This window comes from Festucalex cinctus, chromosome 7 (assembly GCF_051991245.1).
Source record: "Festucalex cinctus isolate MCC-2025b chromosome 7, RoL_Fcin_1.0, whole genome shotgun sequence".
NCBI lineage: Eukaryota > Metazoa > Chordata > Actinopteri > Syngnathiformes > Syngnathidae > Festucalex > Festucalex cinctus.
This window is the reverse complement of record NC_135417.1, coordinates 14,534,271-14,558,909: the sequence shown is the minus strand read 5'-3', so window position 1 is coordinate 14,558,909 and position 24,639 is coordinate 14,534,271. Positions and strand designations below refer to the sequence as shown.

General features: G+C 39.4%; 2 protein-coding genes across 3 annotated transcripts; one reads left to right on the top strand and one right to left on the bottom strand.

Annotated features, from left to right (window-relative positions):
* The first annotated feature begins 730 nt into the window (after positions 1-730).
* On the top strand, positions 731-7,279 carry LOC144022132 (uncharacterized). Of its 2 annotated transcripts, XM_077526652.1 has the most exons (6): positions 731-782; positions 3,089-3,255; positions 3,386-3,524; positions 3,806-3,913; positions 5,033-5,480; positions 5,550-7,279. In XM_077526652.1, exons 2-6 carry the CDS (start codon positions 3,110-3,112, stop codon positions 5,909-5,911), a joined length of 1,203 nt encoding a protein of 400 aa, XP_077382778.1. In that variant the 5' UTR covers positions 731-782; positions 3,089-3,109; the 3' UTR covers positions 5,912-7,279. The 2 variants fall into 2 exon arrangements, with proteins under 2 accessions (XP_077382778.1, XP_077382777.1); XM_077526651.1 differs by having other exon boundaries at positions 745-3,255.
* Positions 7,280-8,079: 800 nt separating this feature from the next.
* LOC144022133 (beta-1,4-galactosyltransferase 3-like) lies at positions 8,080-24,540 on the bottom strand. The gene is made up of 7 exons (XM_077526654.1): positions 24,373-24,540; positions 16,106-17,063; positions 12,639-12,874; positions 12,000-12,187; positions 11,329-11,451; positions 11,103-11,207; positions 8,080-10,115 (listed from the first exon to the last, which is right to left on the bottom strand). Exons 2-7 carry the CDS (start codon positions 16,374-16,376, stop codon positions 9,932-9,934), a joined length of 1,107 nt encoding a protein of 368 aa, XP_077382780.1. The 5' UTR covers positions 16,377-17,063; positions 24,373-24,540; the 3' UTR covers positions 8,080-9,931.
* Positions 24,541-24,639: the final 99 nt, after the last annotated feature.

Here is a 24,639-nt window from a genome sequence, read left to right as displayed (position 1 = left end):
AATAAATAAATAAATAAATTTTATAATATTAATATATTTGATTACATATTTCCTTGAACATAACGTAATGAAACTGACAGTCACCACGTTGGTATTTGCTGACCTCCAGTGGAGGTAAATTAGTCAGACAGAAACCAAGCCATGGGGAGCCATTTTCATCAACTTAAAACTTCCTTTGTCATATTTGTGAAACCTGTCTTGTATACAACAGTAATTTGTGAAGAAAATATCGCTCTCTGTTGACATCTTTTACCTTTAATTTGATTTTTATAGGAAGCCACCGCGGGGAAGAACAACCAATCATCAGAAGGTGTAACCAACAACGTGTCAATCATTTGCAGTGAACTAATTGGCACAACTGTACAGCCCTGGAATATCCGTCTCTAATAAATAAATAAATAAATAAATAAATATATAAATAAATAAATAGATAGATAAATGCATGAATAAATGCTATCCCTCATTTGCTAATAAATGAGCATTAAATTAGTGACTGAATGGAGCTATGCCAAGTGAAACTGTAGTTTCGGTGTTTCTGTTTGTGCTGCTGCTTTGGTTAGCTACAGAGTTCAAATAAGCTAAGCGCTTTAATGGCACATAGCCCCAGTTTTATTTTTATTTTTGTCTCAAGTAGACTTTTTATACGGGTGTCAGAAAGTCAGTCAGGCCAGGGCAGGCCCGCCCGCTTCGAAGGAGGCGTGGTACGAACCCAAGCAGGTATGATAAAAAAGCTAACTATGTCAATTCGTGTTCAGACCTGACGCCTCTGCTCTGTATCAACGGTAAGAAGACCGAATCTATATTTGCTTTAAGCCAGAAAAATATTTTGATGAATGATATATGCTCATTTTAATCATTATTTGCATCCTTTTATGTCTGGTGGTTTTTCCAGTTTGTCTGGGTTTTCGTTGTAATTTGACCAGAGACCAGTTTGGTGTTATCACACGTTCAGGTTTAACTCATATGACTTGCAGTCAAATACATGGTCGATTTTTTTTTTTTTTCTATTCCTGGAAAAAGGTGGGAAAGAGTGGGCAGTGTTCGGCGATGACGGCGACGCTCCCCTAGCAGGAATTCTTATTTGTGCTAATTTCATCACACGCTGTTCACCTTTTAGTGTTGATGATATGCACGTTGACAGATGGCAATTCCTGCCTTTCCTTGAAAGAAAAGATTAGAATCAAGCTTCATTAGTCGCACGATAGGGGTAAATCCGGTTTTACGGTAGCAGAGTGGAGAGGAGCTGCACAAAGAGAATATGCAAACATTGAAAATGAGAACATGTTAGCTCTATGCGACTATATCAACACTACTTTACTGTATGGATTAGAAAAAGTCCTGTAATATTTGTTGCGTTAATATATCTTGTTTTCACTGTGAAATTGGTTCATTTAAGTGTATTTGTATGGATGTTGGGTTTTATAACAATTAATAAGTAAATTTAGGGTACTTTTATTGTGTCATGACTAGGGTCATGCAAGGGTTATATTTAGTACTGTCATGACTAGGGTCAGGTAAGGGTTATGTTTACTGTCATGACTAGGGTCATGCAAGGGTTATGTTTACTGCCATGACTAGGGTTATGTTTGGGCCATGCAAGGGTTATGTTTGGGTCATGACCGTGTGGTCAAGTGTCTGTTTTGAACTGATGCAACCAGAATCTAGTTTCAACTGGTAAGACGCAATGTGATGTCAGAAGCTATGTGATGTCAGGAATCTTTAATCTCTTTATCTAGTCAACAGCCAATCAGATAATTCCATGTCAGTCCTGTTACCCACATTTCTAGCCACAGCCAATCAGATTGATTCTGTCTATATAAGCCTGACTGAGAAGTGTGTTTTTGTCAGATTATTGCTTCTGTTACTTCTGTCTCCCTGTGCACCTCCACAGCCCAAGTTAGCTTAGCGTCTCCTGATTCTTGATACATTCTCGTTGTTTCTCGTCTAGTCAAGTTGTTGTTGTTGTTCTACGCCTCTCGATGTTATGCGAATAAAGAGTTAAAAGTCTTATTTGTGTCTGCATTTTTGGGATCCAACCTCAGAACATAACATATTGTATCATTTTGAGCTTGCTTAAATGATAATTCAGAGAAGAAAAATGGTCAAAAATGAAAGTATGGTAGGCCTACTTGATCCGGATATCGATACCAATGTTGGTATTGTTCAATCCCAGTGTAATGAAGAAGGATGCTTTCAGTTTTTCTCCTGCATAAACTCAATATTTCATTCAAGTCAAGAGCTTTCGGGGGATGTTTTGGGCATGTTGTATTGTAGCAAATTAATACTCCAAAGCAAAAATTCTAAACACTTGAAAATGAATTCAAAGTGTAAAATGTAATGATGAATCCACCTTAATATCAGTGACACTAGCCCTATATTGAAATGATGGCATTGGATTGAAACGTAAACTCGATAACACACTACACAACTATAAGCCATTATTATGCTTAGTAAAAGTTATTTGCGTTGTTACATAATTGCTCACACCCACAAACAAAATAACAAGGAAATTCACATTCTGGCAAGCATTCATAAGCTGTTTAAAAAGACACACGATACAACCATAAGCCTCTTTCACACAGACAAAGAAAAACATTATAGGGGTCATGAACCTGACACTTTCAAATCTCATTCAGTTCAGTTAAAAAAAATAATTTGTGTATCGGTAGCTTTTTTTTTTTTTAAATCATCACCTCTCGGGGGTGAACCATGTTGTCAACGTTTCAACAGCATTTCGAGCATTCTTGGAAAGATTCAGCTTTTTCACCAATCAATCCAAAATTGGTTATCCTATCAAGAACCATGCGAGAAATTAAACAGGAAGTCAGCCAGTGCAACAGGACTTCAAGCCTGTCACATTCGTGGTGTGCCTCAAGGCTCAATATTAGATCCACTGCTACTCTGCATTTATTGTACACAAATAATTACCAGCAGTCCTGCACATTGACCATGTTTGTCCATAAAGTGAACTTTGCGAATCACTGGTTACAGTTTCGCTTGATATCCCCTTGTTTTGGATCTTACAAGGTCATGCGGGTGTACCTTTTCATGATGTGAACTGTGTGTGTTGTAAATACTGGTTCCATAGCGCTTACAAAAGTTAGCCCGGATGGCGTATTCCACCGGGACTCTGGCAGAAGGCTGCTTTGGCAAGGTGTACCGGGAGAAGTACAATGACACCTGGGCGGCCATCAAGAAGGTTCCCCAGCACCTCATCAGCAGGAAGGACCTGGAGAGGGAGTGCGAAGTATACAAGTGAGTAACAATTTCAACCATACTGTCAGACCATGGAGAAAATTGCAAGCAGCAATTTCACACCATGCACTGCAAACCAGCAATAATCATAATCATGTGGTTTTGTTTGTCATGTTTTGTTTATTCGCAGCAAAGCCAATCACCCAAACATCGTCAAGCTGCTGGGCAACATCAACCTGAAAGACGGCAAATGGATCATTCCACTGGAGTTCATCTTCGGGGAGGATCTGGAAACCACCATCTTTAAGTCGGCAAAGTCCAAAATACAGGTGAGCGCGGTAACACTTTGACATGGAATGTTAAATGTCGAGTGGACCGGATTAATGGACATAGCGGTCGTATGTAACCCTCATACTTTACCCACCAGCGGCACAGCTTGGCCTAATTATTAGTCCTCTCAAGTTTTGTTTTTGACCACACCATGCTAATTCCACACATATATATTCATTCATTCAAGCCCAAGGGAGGAAAAGCAGGTTTTGCAGTTGACTCCTGCTCGAAACTCTTCCATGACTCTTTTTTTTTTTTTTTTTTTTGGTTTCTTCCAAAGCTGACGCCAACAAATCGAGGCAAAATCATCGTGGGCATGTGTGAGGGGCTTCTGCACCTCCACTCGAGAGATATTGTCCATCAAGACCTCAAGCCTGAAAACATCATGGTGGGTAAATGTGGAAAGAGAAAGAGAATGAAAAAAACTTGAATATTACTTCTCTGAGTTTCTCTTTTATACTCATGTAAGTCACGTCAAAACCACAAACATTAACAGTCAAGTCGCCCATCAAAGTCTGTAGTCACGTAAAAACTAAAGGCTTAAAAACAACGCAAAAGCAAAAGAATACCAAAAATAAAAAAATAAAAAATCTGAATGTCATTTTCCCCAAATCTTTTTCAAAGGTTTGAGAGCCATGAGTGGTACAATAGCTGGAAATTACTCCCCATGCAAAATTTTATCTGATAGGCTGAAGGTATTCATCAGACTCGAATAGCACGTTTGCATATGAAAAGCTTTCTTCTCAAAATATAGAACCTCAACTTAAAAAAAATGCCTCATTTGCAGATTTTTCCTGTGACGAGACATCTCTTGCAGATAAATTCCAATAGGTTAGAGCTAATATATATGTGTAAGGTTCAGAAGTTAATTTTTTAAAATATAGATTTACTTATACATTTGTTTCTAGAGTTATTTACACATATATTTTGGCATTATTTTTATACGAGTAGCTAAATTGACATGTTGAATCTGCTGTTCTCATTCACCTGCATTCACTTAAAGTTAGCTAGCTCCCGATTGGTTAGTGTTGATCAGCTGATGAGTTGTCAGGAAGTGTTGTGGCTGTAGCTATATGTGTGACTACTAAACAGCGTCGGTACAGGAGAAATCCGTCTACATGCTGCTTTCTCATCTTCTGAAGAGTGTTCCATTAACCACCAACGAACCATCACGTTACATGTTTGGACCAATATAAATAGCACACGTGTTCATTAATGTGCACATTTTCTCATTAAATTAGAAAAAAAAAATAGTTCAATATCAATGCTATTACTCACCATACCTCTAAAACAGTGGTTCGTGAGCATTTTTATAGTAATACCCCCAAAACCTGGGATGAAAACTCAAATGATTCAATAAAAATGCATCATCCATACCTAAATGTTTAAAAACAACCAGTTGTTAATAATTAAATCCAAATGTACTTAGGCAGTGATACTTTCGCCTACCACAATTTGAGAATCACCGCCCTGGAACCCGCACCACCAAACGTTTGTCCACCTCCAGGTGGAACACAACACCAACCGAGCCGTGATCATCGACCTGGGCCTGGCCAAGTTCTTCCGGCGCGGCCTCAACTCGGCGGTGGACATGGGCAACGAGGCCTACTCGGCCCCCGAGGTGCTGCAGCGCCACAGCCAGCGGGACCAGCGCTCGGACGTGTGGGCCATGGGCAAGATCATCGCCGAGCTTTGCGCCCGCGTCCGGCTGCACACCCCGAGCGTGTGCCCGGCCAAGATCCGGGAGGTGATGCGCGACCAGCCCTACTGCCAGGCCGTGTGCAGGATGGTGGAGAGCAACCCCGCCCTCAGGGCAACCATAGTGGGCGTCATCGGCGACATGAGGAGAGCGGCCGGAGGTCTGGGACATCTCACTCCGCCGCCGACGCAGATCAGGAACCGGTCGGCGTCACCGGGTCGGAGAGGAGCGTCACCGTTCAACAAAGAGCGGCGAGGTACATAAAGAGGCAATAAAAATTTGATTAGAAATCACTTCTGAATGACATCGTTTCACTTTTTTTCAGCGCACTCTCCCATGAACAAGCGAGGATCGCCGCTGGGGTGGGAGCGCAACCCTCGACCGGACATTAAACTCGTCCATCGCAACCCCAGACAGCCCCGCTCGCTCTCCCCCCAGAGGATCCAACCGCTGGTCCCCGCGGCAGGTCGCGGCGGTGCACTGGACCTGACCAAGGACATGATGAAGATGGGCTTGTTCCAGGAGGCCGCCCGAGACCTGCCGTGCCAGCTGCCCGCCACCGGCCGGGTGATGGTGCGACGCTTCGAGGAGAAGAACGGCGAGGTGGAAACGTGGGCGCAGAAGGAGGTGGTCATGCGCGACGGCAAGATAATCAAGTACAATGACGTCACCTTCAACAGCTCCTAGAATATGTCATGAACAGCATAACAACTGGAAGCAGCGCAAGAGCAATGAATAAAACAAGAATACTGTACATTGTAGAACCCAATGTGTCTCCAGTAAACAAATCCCATCTTTCAAAACTGTTACCTCATGATGTCAATAACGCCCCAAAAATGTTAATTTTATGTAGGCGTAAAAAGCAGGATTACATTCAATAATTTTCAATTAACAACTAGGCTACAGTATACTGAAACGTTTCGTTTTTGTTCTTACTCTTTCAAATTTAGTTTCAAACTAAATAGTATGCTGCCCTCTAGTGGTCACCAGTTGAATTGCACCCTAAAATAGAAAAAAGGGTTTACGGTCCAGTCGTGTTTGAATTTCCGAATCACACACATTCAGTTGTAAAACCAGATTGTGCCACACCATTTTAGGCAGCACTTTACCGGAAGAGTTTCAGCATAATAAACAGCAAAAATAAGAGGCCAAAAAGTCCCCAACTAAAATTATTATTATTATTATTATTCTCGTAAAACAGAGAGAAATCTATGTGAGTGCTGAATGCTGTGTTGTGACCTCTCAACTTAATGCTCCAACTCTTGAATGTTTCATTAATGTTTGCACAAATTGACATTCTCTAACAAAGACCTGAATGGCAGAATTCACAGCAGGTGTTTGATCCATTCATGTTTCCAAAGACATACCGATTCGTTACCAAAGACATACCGATACGTTAAAGTGAGGTCAAAGTAAGTTATAAAGTTGTAAATTGTCTAAGATTATCGTCCATTTTATGTTCATCCAGAAATTTCACCTCTAAAGCCCAATATCCTGAACGTTTTGTGAGCACTGTATTACAGTATGTTTGCATGTGCAGCCAAAACGACTGTTTACCTTCTTGGGAGAGCAAATACAAGATAGTGGATGCGCACACTTTAGCACATGACGTAATGTAATCCCGTTGTAATAGGACACAAGGAAATTGCTTTTGAACGCATTCCAACATGCTTGTTGGACTAATAACCACCCATGACTGTGAACCAAGTTCTATCATTTGTATTTACAAATAGAAATTGTTTGGGCTCCACTTTGCTTGCTGTATTTTTATACAAGTTGTAGTTCTCGATTTGTAGTAATAGTACGGAACTTTAACCGTCCTGTCAATGTGTTTCATGGGTATGCTACAGGTTGAACCTTTCAAACTCCAAGGTAGCAAGCTATCTAGATCGGTAGATACCAAGATTAAATTCACTGATGTCAACTTTAAGAAATGTTAATTACCGTACAGTGAAGCACCACATATTTGCTGTTTGTCATTATTCACTAAAAAAACTTATTCACTGTTCTTATGCTTAGTTCAAAACAATAAAGGCAGTGTTTGGTGTTGTGACATCCTGGTGCCTAGTTGATTTGTGTGTAGTTTTTAAAACTTTTTTGAGACAATAGTACAATTTTGCTATTAGCAGCAGAGCTAAATGAATGTGACCTATAACTCACGAACTGCTTAATTAAAAAAAAAAATAAAGGTTGCTACGTCATCTAGCATAATGGTGCTTTCGCATCCTAGTGCCTGGTTGATTTGTGTGTAATTTTTAAACCTTTTTTGAGGCAATAGTCAATTTTTGCTATTAGCAGCAGAGCTAAATGAATGTGAGCTACAACTCACGAACTGCTTAATTAAAAAAAAAAAAAAATAAAGGTTGTTACGTCATCTAGCATAATGGTGCTTCCCATGTCACGACAAGAGGGTCCACCAAGATGACAAGCTAACAGGTTTGGGTGAGGTCTAACAATAGTAATTAATTCTACAAGTTTGCTTTTGGTATATTGTTTTTGACTGTAAAATGATTCTGTGTTACATAATGTATGACTGGCAGTCACTTTCTCTTTGTAAAAAGACAAAAAGTGGTTGTTTACATTTACGAGTTCCTCAGAAGCAGCTTCCGAGGAAGGCGGCAGTTGATGCCGAAACTAGTAAGTAGCAAGGTAAACAAACCCGTTTTGTCTTTAAAAAGAAATGTGATTGTATAAAGACAAAATGAACATTTTTTTAACCAATGTATGACAGGATTTTAATTATGTGGAACGCTTTGTATTTCATGCAAAATGTGATATAAAATTACTAAAGATGTGTTTGACACCCCTCGGACGACAAAAACAAATCGAAACACAATCTGATACATCACACGCCATAAGTTTAAACTAATTTGTTTGAATCATTGATTTATTACAGAATTTAAGGCCACTCGAGAGTGCTGAACACACGCACTCACACCCATCAGCAGAACGAGCTAACAGTACCCCAGTCCGGTACTAACCTGCAACGTCACACACCAAAAAAAAAAGCACAAAAAAAAAGCAAAAAAAAAAAAAGCATTAAGACACTTTTTACAGTGCACTGACCTGCTAACGTGCACAGTGGCTTTATTAGGTTGCCAAGGCCAAAATCAATCAATTACCATTGATTTATGATCGAAAGTATTTTGAGCATTTTTCCGTTATCGTTGGTAACCATTTTCAGGTTCATGTACTAGTAAAGTCTTTGTCCTTACTAGTTGGACATTGAATTGTCTTACTATTGAGGACAACGAGCGTACTATTATATGGAGCTTCCGCTGGATATGAACGAAATGGAATAAATGCTCAACAGAGCTTTCCATACCAGCTGGTATCTGAGCTGCGTTTTGGCCAGATTCTTTGGTTGGCAGCTTCCTGAGACGCGGATTACAACATTGTGGATTAAGATGATCTTGTATAAACACACTTGGTATGCTTGATGTGTATGCTTGGTGGATGTAAAGGCATCGCGCACGTGTTAATTGGGACATTTACTGCATGAAAGGAAGGCGAATATGTACTGTTTGTTGTGGGCAGATGCAAGTAAGGTTTTTCTTTCCCAAGCAGAAAATCAAAAATATTTTACATACATTTTCTTTGCATTTCAGAAAACTAAAACATTTTGTTTTTGCATGTCATGAGTTTTTTTTCCCAACTGAGAAGCAATTTTTAAAGTAAAAAAATAAAATAAAATAAACATTTCAAAAATATTCTTCAAAAGGAAGAAAAGAAAAAAAAAAATAAAAAAAAAAATAAAACTAAATTATTCGTACGCAGATCTAATTTTAAGTGATTGCTTTTGTATGTGTTGAAAGGGTATCACAAGAGAAATGGATAATTTTTTTTACCTCTTATGCAACTTTTTATTGATTGAAAAATATTGAACTTCTCCCATATTCACATCAGGGAACTAAACTGGTGTTTAAAAAAAAAAAAAAAAAAAAAAATTAGACATATTGATGAAAAATAGGTTGTCTTTTTTTCTTTTTTTTTAAGATAAAAAAACAGGGTTCAGAGTTTAAAAAAAAAAACAATTGGAGAGACTTTTTGTGTTGTGAATGAATATAGCTTTTTCTCTTTTTAGTCTATCAATTTTTCGATTATTCTTCTTTTTATTTTTATTCAAGTCATATTCTCTGTAGGCATTAAACAAAACAAAAAAAGTTGTGTTCAAGATATTGATGAAAATTGTGATCATACAAATGTATGTATGTATATATATATATATATATATATATTTTCTAAATGATTCCTCACTCAACTGTAATAATTGAACAAGCAATTTTCTGTAACCTTTGGCTGCCATCTTGTGTCCAACCCTTTTAACACACGCAACTGTGAATCACTGTCGAAAGTGAAATGTCAAACTACCACAAAACATGTGTCTTGATATGCTCGTGAAGTATTGATTATCTGGAAAACGTGTAAACGAGGCCGTATCATTTGACTGTAGCAGCATCACATGCACGAAAAAATAAAAATAAAAAAGTCATTGAAGGCGCATCAATAGTGGAAGATAGGTTTGAAAAAATATTGGAAGGCATCAGGAGGTTTAAGCAGCAAGCACATGGTGGCGCTGTTGATAAACTCACAGAGTCCAACGCCACACAAGAAGCTGATAATAATCATTTTTCAAAATATACAGGATATATACGTGCCAAGTCTGCAAAGGACAAGTAAGGCAAAAAAAAAAAAAGTGACGACGGTCTATTTGTCAGTTTTGAGAGTGGCGGCCTTGGCGGTGGGCAGCGGGCGCAGCCCAGCCTCGGTGCCGATGTTGACGGTGATGTTGGTGTAGAGGGGCAAGTACTTCCTCGACAGAACTTGGTACTCGGCCGTGTTCATTCCGTCCAGCTTCCACGTCTGACGTGTCTTGGCCAGCATGTTGAACCTGCACACAAACGCAAAAATTACTGTAAAAACTCATTTTTTATTAAAAAATAAATAAATGGAACATGATAAGAAATCAGCAAAAAAATGTCAATTAAAGAATGAGTTGAATAGATGTTCATTTAATAAACACCTTAATAAACACCCACTATAGAGTGACAATAAACAAGGAATTAAAAATTACTTATATCATACAACAGTAGAAAAGTTGTCATAATCCAGATGAAGTGATAAAAATGATTTAGATGACAAAAATCATCTAAATTGCATATATAAAAACAGGCAAAAATCATCTAAATTATATAGATAAAAAGTTAATTACAATTAAGTATAAATATTAAAATATAATATATAAGTTAAATTAAAAATAAATAAGCCAAAAATTTTTACGAAAAAAATCAATTTAAAATAAACAAATCGTAGTACTGTATAAATTTGATTTTCAAAAACTAAATAAATCATCCAAATTGCATAGAAAAAAACTAATTAAAAAAACAGGCAAAAAACATTTATATAAATAAGTTAATTATAATTAAGTATAAATGTTAAAATATAATTAATATAAATTTAATAATAAATATTAAGTCAAAAACTTAAACGAAAAAAATCAATTTAAAATAAACAAATCGTAGTACAGTATAACAATTTGATTTTCAAAAACTAAATAAATTCCAAAGATAAAAACTAGATAAAAAAAAAAAAAACAACAGGCAAAAATCATGTAATTTATACAAATAAAAATTTAATTATAATTAAGTATAAATATTAAAATATAATTAAAAACTATAAATTAAAATAAATATTAAGTCAAATGTAAACAAATACATCAATTTAAAGTAAACAAATCGCAGTACTGTATAACAATTTGATTTCCAAAAACTAAATAAAATTTAATAAAAAAAATAAATAAAATAAAAACCAATTGAAAACAAAAAAAGAAGCCTTCAAACAAACGTTAATTCCTCATTTTGAAAAGTGTCTGTGATACCTCTTTGGGTTGACATCGTTGCCCTTGTCCAGCTTGTGTTTGATCATCTTGTAGCGGCCCACCTTCAGGGACGGACGTGTGATGAACATTCCCGCCAGAGACACTCTGGCAAAGACGAAAGCACGCGACACGGCTCGGAATGTGAATTGACGACGGAGGCGGATTTGTGGAGGTCCTGTTACTAAAATATCCGGCTGACGTTTGTTACGTCACCGAGGGTCCTTACCTGACGCCGATGTCGTCATCCTCGCCGCCCCAGCCCCAGTAGTTGTTGGGAAAGCCGTTGATTTTGAGGTAGTGGGCAGGCGTGAGAGCTGACACTCCTCCGAAGTACATCTGATATGGAAGCCTACAGGGCGAGCACCACATAAAACACAATATTGAAGCAAGGGTAACAATATTCCTGCAAAATTTAAAGGAAATCGCAACTCTGTTATCGAAAAATATTTCCTTTGGGTCCAATTTTGTATGTTTACCCGTAAGTGGGGGGCAGTAGCTAATATTTTTAGAATCAAATATTTAACCAATTAAAAAAAATAAAAAATAAAGACTAAAATAGCCGTAAAGTTTGGCATCATCTAAATAAAGAAATTGCTGTCTTGAATCCAAACTGTTAACGTGGATAATAAAAAGGTTGGGGCCAAACATGGACCCTTGAGGCACACCAGATTTGACCTCAAGTTATGAATGAATTGTTTCCAGTTGTCGCAAACTGCTTCCTGATACACCTGAAATCCTTCGAGCAAATTTACTACCAATACAATTAGCAGCAGCATAAGCAGAAGTTTAATATGAGACACGCTATTAAATGATTTACGAAGATCCGAGTAAAACATGTCAACACACGGACCACCATCAACAGAATCAAAACATCGGCGTTGAACGGGAGAGACATACTTGTAACCAAACTTGTCCATGGCAATGGCGGCGTGTTTGGGGTTGGTGTCGCACACGTATGTGTTGCGGTCATCCTCGGGGATGAGGTCGACGTCGTGGAAGAACAGACAGTCCCAGTCCTCCTCGCGCATGGCCTCGCGGAAGCCGGCGTTCATCAGCTTGGCCCGGTTGAAGGTGTAGTTGCCCGCCTGCACGGGAGAAACAAATACAAACAGTTTAAGAATAAGATAAACACCTTCGTTTTATATTACACGTTCTGTAAGCGCTTTGTGACAGGTGTGGCTGGTTAAAAGTGCTATATAAAAAAAGATGACGACACCCAAACTATCAATGTTTTAAAGCCAATTATACAGCTGCTGCATTTTGGGAATTTATGCCCAAAAGGAAGAACGTAGATAAACAAAATGTTGCCTGAGGACAGAGCCCTGGGGAACACCAGAGGAAAGATGGTTTTAGATGGAGGAAATGAGTACAGCTACAGAGATATAATCTGTTTATTTAGCTTGTGAGTGTAATTTCTTGTCCATACATTGTCCCTCCACAAGGTGGGGGTGGGGGGGGAACAAAAAACAGAATGTACAGCTCACGTGCGACCCAAATGAAGACAGGCACCACAGAGAACGAGAACGGATGACTGACCTGGTGAATGACATAGATGGCGTAGTTGAGCTGCTGACGCTGCAGGAACGGGTGCAGGTAGTAGAGCAGGAAGCGCAGGTGGTGCTCCCGGTGGCGGTGCGGGATGATCACGGCCGTGCGGTGGCGCGCCTCGCAGTTGGGCGGCCGGTACCGCCCGCCGGGTTCCACCAGCGGGTTCTTGCGCAGTACCTCGGCCAGCGTGAGGCCCGACGGGAAGCTGACGTGGATCGGCCCGACTGAAACGAGATGTAATCATTAAGTGGATGGATCAAAAGATCAACATGGACAAATAGTGTATAAAGACAGACATGAATACAGATTGAGCTAAATATATATGTAAACAGTGAAGGAGGAGCTTTAAATTCTGAAACCTCTCAAAAAAAACATCTCGCCCCGCTCACTAATCTAGTCTGACGAGTTGACACACGTCAAACCACTTTCAAGAATTTGAATGATTAGGGCCCCCCCTACCCAACACACCAAATTCCTCATATCAACCCAACGTTGGCTTCTGAGAAGTTTCTCCTGCGTGATGCATACTTCCAGATAATCAAGGTTAGTTTGCGTTGTGTGACATCACCGGCAGCACAAAAGGAAATACATGTTCAGAGTACAAAAATATTTTGCAAAACGCAAACATGAACAAGGATCAGGATGTTAAAGGTTGTGTGTAACAAGTGCGTGGCATGGACTTAACATTGAACACACAGAAAATGAAACACAAGGAGATATGAATCACATCCTCTTTAAAAGAAGCACAAGTGTTTTTCCCCTTGCAGTCTTAATCGCATTTCTACTAAAAAGAAACCTGAAATTGTTAAAAGCAAGTTTTCTTTTGAATTTTGATTTTCACAGTTTCATGGTGAAAGGAAATTATTTTGTTAAAAACCCTCGTCTGCCATCTTGACTGAATTGTTAAGTTGGAGTCAAAGAAAATATCGTTTGACATGAACATTTTAATATGGAAGCTCGTGGCAAATTTTTTCGTCTTTTTATTTTATTTTATTTTTTTTAAATAAAAGGTACTAAATTTGGTAATGAGAAGTTTTAGCTAGCCTAAGGAACCTCACTCCACTCATTCCCTATTTTTAGATGGGACAACAACAAAAAGACCATCTCCTAAGTAGAAAAAAAAATATGCTGTTATACTTACTATGCATAGGCAACCTCATGCAGTTGACTAGTGATCAGGATTTTTTTTTTATTTTGATTTTTATTTTATTTTTATATTTTTTTTTTAAAGTTGGAAAAATACTTTCTGTCAAACTACCATATTGGATAACATTGTATTTTCACGAGTCAGCATTGGGAACCTCAGTCAACTAATGATGGTTTTGAGCTAATGGGTACACACCCACTTCGCAATGTACCAAATTTTAAGTGGTATTCTTGCACTAACTTTGCTAGCCGAGGTAACCTCATGTTCTTGCACTAACTTTTTGATAGATTAAGTAACCCCACTTAACAAACTAGATGAAATCAGAATTTTAAGATGTTTAAAAACAAAAACAAAAAAATACAAATAGCCTAGGTACAAAATTTGGCAACAAGCTAATCTTGCGCCAGACTAGGGAACCACACTCATTCAGCTTGTGATGATTAGGATTTTTTTATTTTATTTTATTTTATTTATTTATTTTTAGGAAGAGGGGAGAGAGGGGGTAAAAAAAAAAAGTGTACTAAATTTGGTGACCCTTTTTTGTCATTCTATTATGATCAGAATTTTAAGATGCAAAAACACTTGCTACCAAAGTAAGTCATTTGCGTTAATGTCAACAGCTTGGGGAAGGAACATCACTTCATTGAGGCAGAGCCTGGAAAGGATTCCTTTAAATAGGTTGCATCTAGGTCTGCACGATTAATCTAAATCTAACCGACATTGAGGTTTGCCCAAGCGCAATAACTTAATCGCAAAATAGTGCGGTTTTCGATAGTTCTACTTTTTTTTCCCCCTTTGGTATTTGAGTGATAGCTGTATTAGCTAACCACAATTGCCGATGCGCGAGTCTTAATGGCGCTGGCCAATCAGCGTTGTTGGCTCATACAAGTTAGTCTGCACGCCGGTGCCTTTTTTTTTTGGCGCTCTGGTGCCTTCATTCTGTTCAGCGCAACCATAACGAGTGCACCTCGAGGCTTGCTGTGACTGCCGTGTACCAAAGTGGATTTAATTGAAGAAGGGACTTCTGCCGCTACAGCGGAGGGGGGAGAGAGAGAGAGAGAGCAACTTGTGCCAAAGAAGGGCGGTACATCTGTAATTTGGACATATTTCGGATTTGACAAAAATGACGTGGACCAAAGGAAAAGCGCCAGATACAAATTGTGCTATCAAGCTAGTCGCCACATCTAGAGGCAACACGACCAACTTAAATCAACACTTAAAAGACCCACCACCGACTTCAGTATGAAGCCTGCCACAGTGCCAAGCAGGGTTTAAAAAAAAAAAAAAAAAAAAAACAAAAAAAAAAACAAATAGGGAGGCAACAACTAGCGGCCATGCTATGCAAACATCGCTAACAGCAGCATTCACGTTAAAAAAAAACAAAAAAAAAACAAATAGGGAGGCAACAACTAGCGGCCATGCTATGCAAACATCGCTAACAGCAGCATTCACGTTAGTCACACCTTAAGAAAAAAAAAAGTTTACATAGGCAAAGACAGCACACATTACAAGGGCTATAACCCATCAAATTGTCAAGGAAATTATTGCCCTAAATTCTGTCAGGGGAAGGCTTCAAAAGCCTCTTGCACACAATGGACAGACGTCAAAGTTTTGATCTGTTAATATAAGAGTTTTGTCAAGAATATTGGGCTTTAAAGGTTTGTTTACTTGATAAGTGTATAATAGTGTTAAATGTTTACCTGTTTAAATGCTGACACTTGATACCTGAAGATTGTTTACATTCAGTTATTAATGGTTCTCTTTGTCTTGTTTGAATTTAATGATGCTATCAAAAAATAAAATAATTGGGATGTTATCTTCCATTCTGTGTTATTATTCTGGATATGTAACGGTAACTATATTATAATCTCACCATAGGCTGAGCCTCAATTTATTATTTTTATTGACAAATTATTTGGTTTAGAAGCAGTATGTAGGTCAAAGCTCCCCCCTTAGCATATTCACCAGAAGAGGACGTCTCCGCCTCGTACTTTTAATCAAATTGTGACATTATAGTATTGCATTGTTAAAATATTGATCAAATTACTTGTCTGAAACTAAAATGACTCAATTGTATTGTTTTCATGCATTTTAATGTGTAAAATACAAAAACCGCAATCGCAATATTGGTCTGAAAAATTGCAATTAGGTTTTTTTCCCCCAAATCGTGCAGCCCTATTGCGTTGCTCCTTCTTCATCTAGAAGTGCTTTGAAGTTGAGTTGAAAAACAAACATGAAAACAACAGTGGGTGGTGTCCAATATGCGGCAGTTTGAGTCAAAACAGAACAGAAAATGTTGGCCACTCACCTAAGAGAGGCGACGTCTTGGGACAGTAGTAGACCTCTCCATTGTTCTGCGCCTTGGACAGCTGGGAGAGGTTAGCGTACACGTTGCCTAGGGGAACATCGGCGGCCGTGTGGTTGCGAGGCGGCGCGGCGCTGCTGTCCGACTTGCGGAAGATGCGGATGAAGTAGGTGACCCTCTTCTGGTAGCCCTCCCGGGAGAGCAGCGCCATGACCACCAGCTGGATGCCCAGAAACATGAACAGGTAACGCCATTTGGACTGCAGCGCGACCATGGTGGGGGCGACGGGCACAAAAAGTCTGCGGCCTATCGGGTGTTCGAGGGGTAGTTTGGAGAAGTTAGTGGAGGATTGTCAGCTACTTGTTGGTCAAGTTCAAATATATCCTGATATAAAGTCAAAGCGTAGAAAAATATTGTAATGAAAAGTAGAAGGCACTTTCGGTGGGCTCTCTCTCTGGGAGACCACCAACCAGACTAATAGCAAAGATATTCCAAAGAAGGGGGAAAAAAATAATAATCATTCCGCCATTGTTCACTGCATTCCTTGTTGCGGGTTAAATATGTTCCAAATATTTCAAAAATGAACTTTTGTTCCAATTTGTGAGTGGCGAGAGTGGGTGATGCCGGTGCCACATGATGTGCTGGTCACCCCCTGCTGAACTCCATTTCCTTCCGCAGGACCGACTGACGTCTTCCTGCCTTCAGCGAGCTCCACCGTCACCGTCTAAGTGACTCTACAGCATGAACGGCAGTCGCCATGACAAAACAAAAGAGCGTATGCCGGCGCTACACTTTTGCAGGATTACAAGGCCGCCGCCCACCTGGGGGGTTGGGGGTACAGGAGTTTCTATGAACAGAGAGGAGATCCCTTCTGCTATTGTTCCATAGTGACCGACTGCAGCGGGGTAACGACAACCGGTCCTACTGGGTTGACAGGAAGTTGGTCACTCACTGCCACGAGCTGTAAAACACAGAAAAAAATAAATAAAAAATAGGAAGGATCTGTTAGGATTAGGGTTTAATGATTTCATAAAATAATCACAACCCCATGTGATTATGTTTTCTAGGTTCTCTTCCCTTTTTTTTTTTTTTTACACAATTATAAGTAATAAATGAGTGTATTTATCACACCAAGTCTGGACACCTTTTAGGTGAAACTGTTGAAGTCGGAAGCCAGCAGAAGAATATCTCCCTGCTCACTCGACAATGTGCAATTGTGCAGAGAGCCAACAAATGGATTGTGTTTGTTTACACGGGGGGTTGCACAGCACAGTCGGCCGGATAGGCCTGAACTAATGGCAACCGGTACAGATGCTCACTCCTCGATGGCCCTGCTCGCCAGTTCAGCGGATCTAGGAGGCTGCCAATGAGTCAATTAGCGCTTGTTAAAAGTAGGCAGCCTCAATCCTAATCCCATTCAATCTCATCAATCACTGCAGGGGAGGGGGGGGGGAATACAGGTTCTTTCACACAAGATACATCCAACAAAATGTCAGCGTTTTTTTTTTTTATAACAGAAAAAGAACTCCAGTTATCCACCATTATAACATCATAATAGGGATGGGTGATGATGAGAAAAATAATCACGATAATTTCTAAACGCATTTATTCAACAAAAATTTAAATTTTAAATATTTTAAAGAACACCCAGAAAATAAGTAACAAGACAATAATAATATTAAAATTGTTAATATCTGTTACTCTAGGGGGCAGTGTTGTGCAATGCATGCATGGCAATACACACATATAAATAAGAAAAAAAGTAGAAGAAGAAAGTCAAGTTTGAACTTTAACTTCCTGCAAACCGAGCCGCCCGGCCGCCTCCGGGCCATCACGGCCGGGCAGTCAGAGCTCCAGCGAGCGGTCCGACTCATCCGTGGCAACGTGCGCCCTCGGCATCTCGTTCGAACGTCATTTGCTTTGTGGAGTCGTGAGGTCCTCACGGATGCTTCGGGCTCCAGGTGGAGGAGTGGAACCGTCACTTGCCTTCGGTGCCGGAAGACCATGTAAGTTTGTGCGAGTGTTTGTGTGAGTGTTTGTGTGAGTGAGTAAGTGGCGGGAGGGGAAAAAAAAAAAAAAAAACACGGATGCATCAAGCATAAACCAAGCTTGAGTCTGCATAAAGTTGAACTGTATAGAATGTGCCACAGATGAACTTACCGATCTGTCAGCTTTATGAGATCGTCAACACATTAAAGTTCTTAACAATCTAATATCGTCATATCGCCCACCACTACGATCAAGTTTCATTTAATTGCCAAGCCTTATGTAGTACTACACTTAAAGGTGTGCAATTCTAAAATAAGACTTGCCTGCATACTGTAACAACTCGTAAAAGCCGATTGTTTCAAATTGTGTAATAAAGCAGGAAATCAGTATGTCGCGTTTAAGGAAGTAGTTGCTGAGCAGACCATGTCCTTGTTCAGATTGAATTCAGATGCTTTTATTCTGCAAAAAGGTAAATGTGACCAGATGGAAGATTGAACCGCTCTGGCCCTGTTCTCACAACAAAACTATAAATTAGGTCCTCCAAAGATGTAATTTCACAAGAAGAAAGAATTGTGCTCAAGTATTCAACAGAATGCTTTAAAAGTCAGACGAGGGGGAAGAGAAGCCAGTTACACTCTGTTCTTTTGGCTTCATTGTCCTTTCCTGCACACATCTTTCCACTTTCCCTTCGACTGAATCAAAACAAAGCACCAGCACGACTTCCAACAAATGCTCGTGTTAAATTTCCTTTGTGGACGACACGCTCCAAGTCACGACACATGGCGGCGAGCAAGCATTTTCTCCGTGCCCACAGGTCATGAATATTATATGTCGTAAACTTATGTCTGCATGCATACTTACACACGACTGGACGCGAGAGGGGCACTTGGGTTAAATATAGATCGTCATCTAGGGACAAGAGCTCAGGGGTCAGCGGCGCTATTCACATCTCGAAAGGGATGACATAACGTACAGTGCTTACTCTGGAGAGAACAGACCATTAAAAGGGAAGGGGGTCCGAGGTCTCGAAGGAGACTTTCATTAAGTGGACTGTGAGGGTCCACGGGCCTAAAAGGAGGCCCTGGAGTGCAAGATATTAAGTGCGTTTCCATTACCCTCAGTTTTGCGCAAAAGGTATGTTTCGCAAAAGTAAGCTGGTAATGGAAACACCAGATTTGCGAAAAAACTCAAATATCGCAAAAAAGTTTTTGCGCTCTCATGAGGTGGTTTTTGAGACATATCGAAAAAGAAGTATTTCGCAAAAGTGTAATGGAAACACTTTTTGCGCATTAGTAGTCATGTGACACCCGCCCGGTCACGGAGGAAAGGACTGTAACACGTTGTTTACGTGTATTTTTATTAAACTTGCAATTACTATTTGTTTTTAGAATTATTAATTTCGGTTTTGTATTTTAGTTTTACATGATGAAGTGATTTGTATCGGCTACGTACTGCACGTCATGAGCGCAAAAGAGAGAGCGGTGTAATCGAGCGAGTCTCTTTCGAGAAGGAGAGGAGAGCTTGAAATCCTGTCCTGCCATGTGGTTAATTTAGCAGGGAGGACGCCAGAAAACATCAAACTTTTAACAAATTTGTAATCCGCCTTTGACCCAGCCTCTGCCTGGGAACAACAACATTTTAGGATTACAGGAAGTAGGAAGTAACGCGGCCACTCGCTTTCGTGTCGGAACTGCTTGCCGACACACAACACCAACACTAAATGCCCGAAACCGCCCGATGAGGGGTGAGTGTTTTTTTTTTTTTTTTTTTTTAAAGTAATATAACTACACCGGGCGTCCGTCTACCGTAAACATCATGAGCACCTCCTACAGAACACCTTCTACAGAGGTCTCGCGAGACGAGATATTCCGAGAAATGCGCCTCAGAAGCGAAACTTTCTTCAATGGAAACACCGACAATTCGAAATTGTACTTTATCGAAATAGTACAATATCGCTTTTATTTTTGCAAAAAAGGGTTATGGAAACGCACCTAGTGCCGTATTGAATGGAAATAAACAACTTTGTTCTCCCAAAATACAGCACGTGACGACATCCTCGTAATATTGTACTATTAATCTTAAAAGTTTAAAGGGCCTTAAATATTGATTTTTTTTTCTTCCTGGGAATAAAACCCCCAGCACTTTTGCAATATGACCATCTCAACAAATATTTTATAAATATTAGACTTTTATTATGATTTGAGTCTCAAAATATATGACTTGTCTGAAAAAAATACATTCTCTTAATATTACAACTTTAAAAATATAAAGTTATACTGCTACTCTTGCAATAAGATTTTAACCTTACAAAACATACAGTTTAATATTCTACAAAGTTACTATTTTAATCTTGAAATTATACAATTTATTATTATACAACGTTACAAGTTTTTTTTCTCCAATACAACACAAAATAAAAAAATGCACCTTTTCCGCTACTATATACGACTTCTCAAAACTATTACTGTACTCTCGCAATGCATCCGTCTATACTACATTAATCTTGAAAATATTAAACTTTCTAAGGAAGACATTTTCTGAAAAATGTATTCCTCTAAAATACACTATTTTTTTTCTCCAAAATACGACTTTCTTGCAATATTACTCAAACTTTGTTTTCAAAAATAGTGACTCATATTGGAAATAATGGATTTTTTGAGTTAATAAATAACATTTTTTTGAAAATGTAAAGTTTTAATTTAAAAAATTGTAAATTTTGTAATCAGATTACGACTAACCTTGCATTGCAATTCCAATTTTGTTCTTTTCAGTGTGGCTCTTTGTGCCATTTTGAAGCAACAGTTAATCTGGAAGTAGTGTTGCGCAAACGGTTCTTACTTCTTACACAACAGTCTTTTTTTTCCCATTTGAATATCAGAAGAACATTGGACAGATACAGAAACCCGTAAGGATACAATAGAGTGAAAGGCAAATTCACATTCAGATTGCGTGCGAGTGAAAAAAAAACATGCAAACACGAGCGGGGGGTGGTGAAGCGGGATGGCAGAACAAACGCGTGCCAGCATCCCCGCCATGGAAACCCATCCTGAGCCCGGCCCATTCATTATGGGCGCAGCTGGCACACGGCAGTCCCTGGAGGAGTCCCATCCTCCGGGATGGACCACTAAAAGAACAAGAACTGCAGCGGCTTGTACAGTTAACGACAACCATGGAGATGACAGATGACTCTCTTGGGGAGGAGGAACCACAACAATACAATATGTAACTCAAAGCACACACAGACAATATAAACTAGGGCCCGATCGATAAATGGGCTGCGGATTATAATAGGCCGATTATTGCCCTTCAAACATCTGCGTTATAATCGAAGCATTAGCAACTAGCAAGTGTGTAGCGTATGTTATTCTGGTGTCCTTAAGCATCCTTTAAGCTGTAAAACTAAACGCACGACAATAAGAATTACAGCTACTGCACTGTATATTTAAATACAAAACATGCTTCGTTTTTAAAACATCACTAGCCTAGTGCTAATTCTAAAAGTGAAGGGAGGATCCCATTCAAATTTAAACGGGAAGTTAGCATCGACTTCGGGAGTGTTTTTCCTTCAAGTAACAAATATTCACACACAAATGCTGTGGGAACACATACCCACGGGTAACATAACACTACGTAAAGGCACAAATTCTTCCCAATGTGTGAAAAACTTATTTTAATAGAATTCAATCATAACTTTATTCTGTACTCACTTTAAGTGTGAACATCATGGATGCACAGAACCACAGTGCCCCCAAGAGGCCAAAAAGCACAGGAACAGTCAGTATTTGGTTACTGTTTTTTTCATGTTGCTATTATTTTATTCTATTCTATTTTTATTACACTTTGTTGTATTTTGTCATTGTCTGTTCAAGTTATAGTTAAAGTTGATATTTCAAGGATTCAAAGAATGTATTTTCTCAAAATTCAAGGATGCATACATGCAAGGGTACTAGCTGCTACTTGCTATGGAAAACAATCGGTTTAGTGTGGAGAGTACGACTTCTCATCTCCATGTCTCGTCATTTACCACATCTTCCCCCATTAAACTACAACTAACTGAAATATATTGGACCATTTTTATTTATAGACCCCTTCAAAGTTTGTAAACAATGTGACGCAATTTAAAGGGCGGGGCTTAGCTGGAGGAAAAAACACTTTAGTGGCGTGTGGTTCTAACACCGGTCAGCATATTTTCACAGAAAGTTCATGTCGCAAAGGACGCGGAAAACGGCCATTTGAGTTAATATGTGAGTAAACTGAATCCCCACGACCGTGAATGTTACTTTAAAAAGTTAACTCTGACTGATGGGACGATATTTACTGACCCCTACGCACTCACGCACTGGATAGATGATTTAACGGGACTACTCACCGTGCAATGGCCGGACATTTAAATCTACCTTATAGAAAAACTGAGCGTTTATACTAAAGATAAACTGAAGGCCTATAAATCATTACATGTCTACAACTAACTAGGTCTTGAATAGACATGTTCAAAATTTAGAATATAACAACTTGAGCGAGAACTTTTGTGTTGTGCGGTCGCAAGTGCTGCCAAGTCAACGACAGCGACAGAAGACGAGGATATACGAGGCATGTACCTCTCCTACAAAAATTTTATAAAAAACGTTATAGGAACTAGTGTTGTTCCGATACTGTTTTTTGGCTCCCGATACCGATACTGACACTCAGCTTTGCAGTATCGGCCGATACCATACCGATACTTAAGGTTTTTTTTCCTCAACATGAAAAAGATGTCCTGCCATTGGTTCAGAGCATTCAAGGGCCAATACGATATCTTAGATCGGCATGCAGTGAACATGTCACATACCAGTGAATGTCGTGCACAAGCAAGACAAAAGATGCTGCATCCAAAATCCTATATTAGCGTTGGAATTAATGGTATCGGCATGTTACTTGTGAGTAGTCACCGATACCACTGTTTTAATGCAGTATCGGCACCTCTGCCGATACCAGTATCGGTATCGGAACAACACTAATAGGAACCATTGTGTGGGCTTTCGCCTCAACAAAATTGAAACACAGCTAACGTTTGGTTAGCTAGCAGTTAGCATTCACGCATGAAGCATGTAAACACGGACTTTTTGTAAGTCCGTGCATGTAAAAAGAATCCCACAAATAATGACTAACTTAAGTAATTTCAATCCCAACTAATTCTAGCCCATATCATTTGACAGACTGAAGCTGATAGTTAAATCTGAGATATGTGAAGTATGTGCTGCAAACACGAGCATTGTTGTTGATAGTCTCAGACAGTCCAGTCCTTTCGCCTAATCGCGTTTAACCACAGCAGTCTGCGATTACTCTGACTGGCAGAGGCTGGGATGCGATAGAATTTCAAGTTTTTGTTTGTTCACGGTTCTGGCAACCAAAAACACAAAAAGACAACATTTTCTACAGATAACCAGCGTTGTTTGCTTCTAGCTGCACTTCGTTGCTTCCAGCGGTTGTTTTTGCCTCCAGTAAACATCATGACGTCATCGTGACGTAGGCTATGAAAGGTACTGTATGCACGACTTAAATTATGTAATTCTCAATCGATGTTAATTAGCCCTTCGTCGTAATTTTGACAAAGTATGAAATCAGCAATGGAAGATGTACTCTTGCCATTTCAAATTAATCATTAAAAAATGACATATTTTTCTATACTTCCTGGTGTGTGGGCGTCTTTAGTGACCTCTTGATCTTCTATTGTGCTAAAGAAGCCATTCATTGTAAATGAGCACTTAAAACAACAGACAAGCAACAACCATTTTTAAACCACCAGTGTCGGCCAAACCCCTGTTTAAAAAACTACTTCTCGCCAACTTAACACGTTCAACTAACCCTCCCCGGATGATTTTTATTCATCCGTTCAAACACTGAAACATGACGGGGGGAAAAGAAAAAAAAAAAAAAAAGTTTGGCTAGTGTCCACGAGCTTCTAAGCTAATAATATTGCACGCGCCTCTTTTTTTTTTTTTTTTTTTTTTTTAACACAATTTGTTGTTCTGATGAGGATTTTAACGCCAAGCTAAAACAGTTTAGGTGTTTTGGCATTAGTGATTTAAAAATAAAAAGACATGTTAATTGGAAAACATGGGAGTAGGTAAATAGACAAAACAAGCTCTAACTGAACAGAAACACGACCGCCCCACGGCGTTCCAGCTGCGGGGAGCCAAGCCGCTACAAGCCGCAGCGGAGTTAGCATTTAGCTGAGCTAAGCTAAACTAGCAGCTGCTTCTCCCCACTACATAGCGTCAATTCTCACTTTAAATGCTTACCTCGGAGGTAGTCGACAGGCTCCGTATAAGAGTCCATGGATGACAAATGCTGGATATTCCCTCGCAAAACGAGCTCGCTCCGTGCTGGTGATATGTTTTAGAAGTTGAAACGGACAGAGCGAGCGCAGTACGCGCACGCAGCCGCCAGAGACTCACACTGGGCTAAATAATGTTGATGAGGGTCGCCTGGTTTGTTCCTCCTCCCCCTTTTTTTTCATCACACGTTGAACGTACGTTTTGTTTTCTTTTTTTCTTCTTTACCATAAA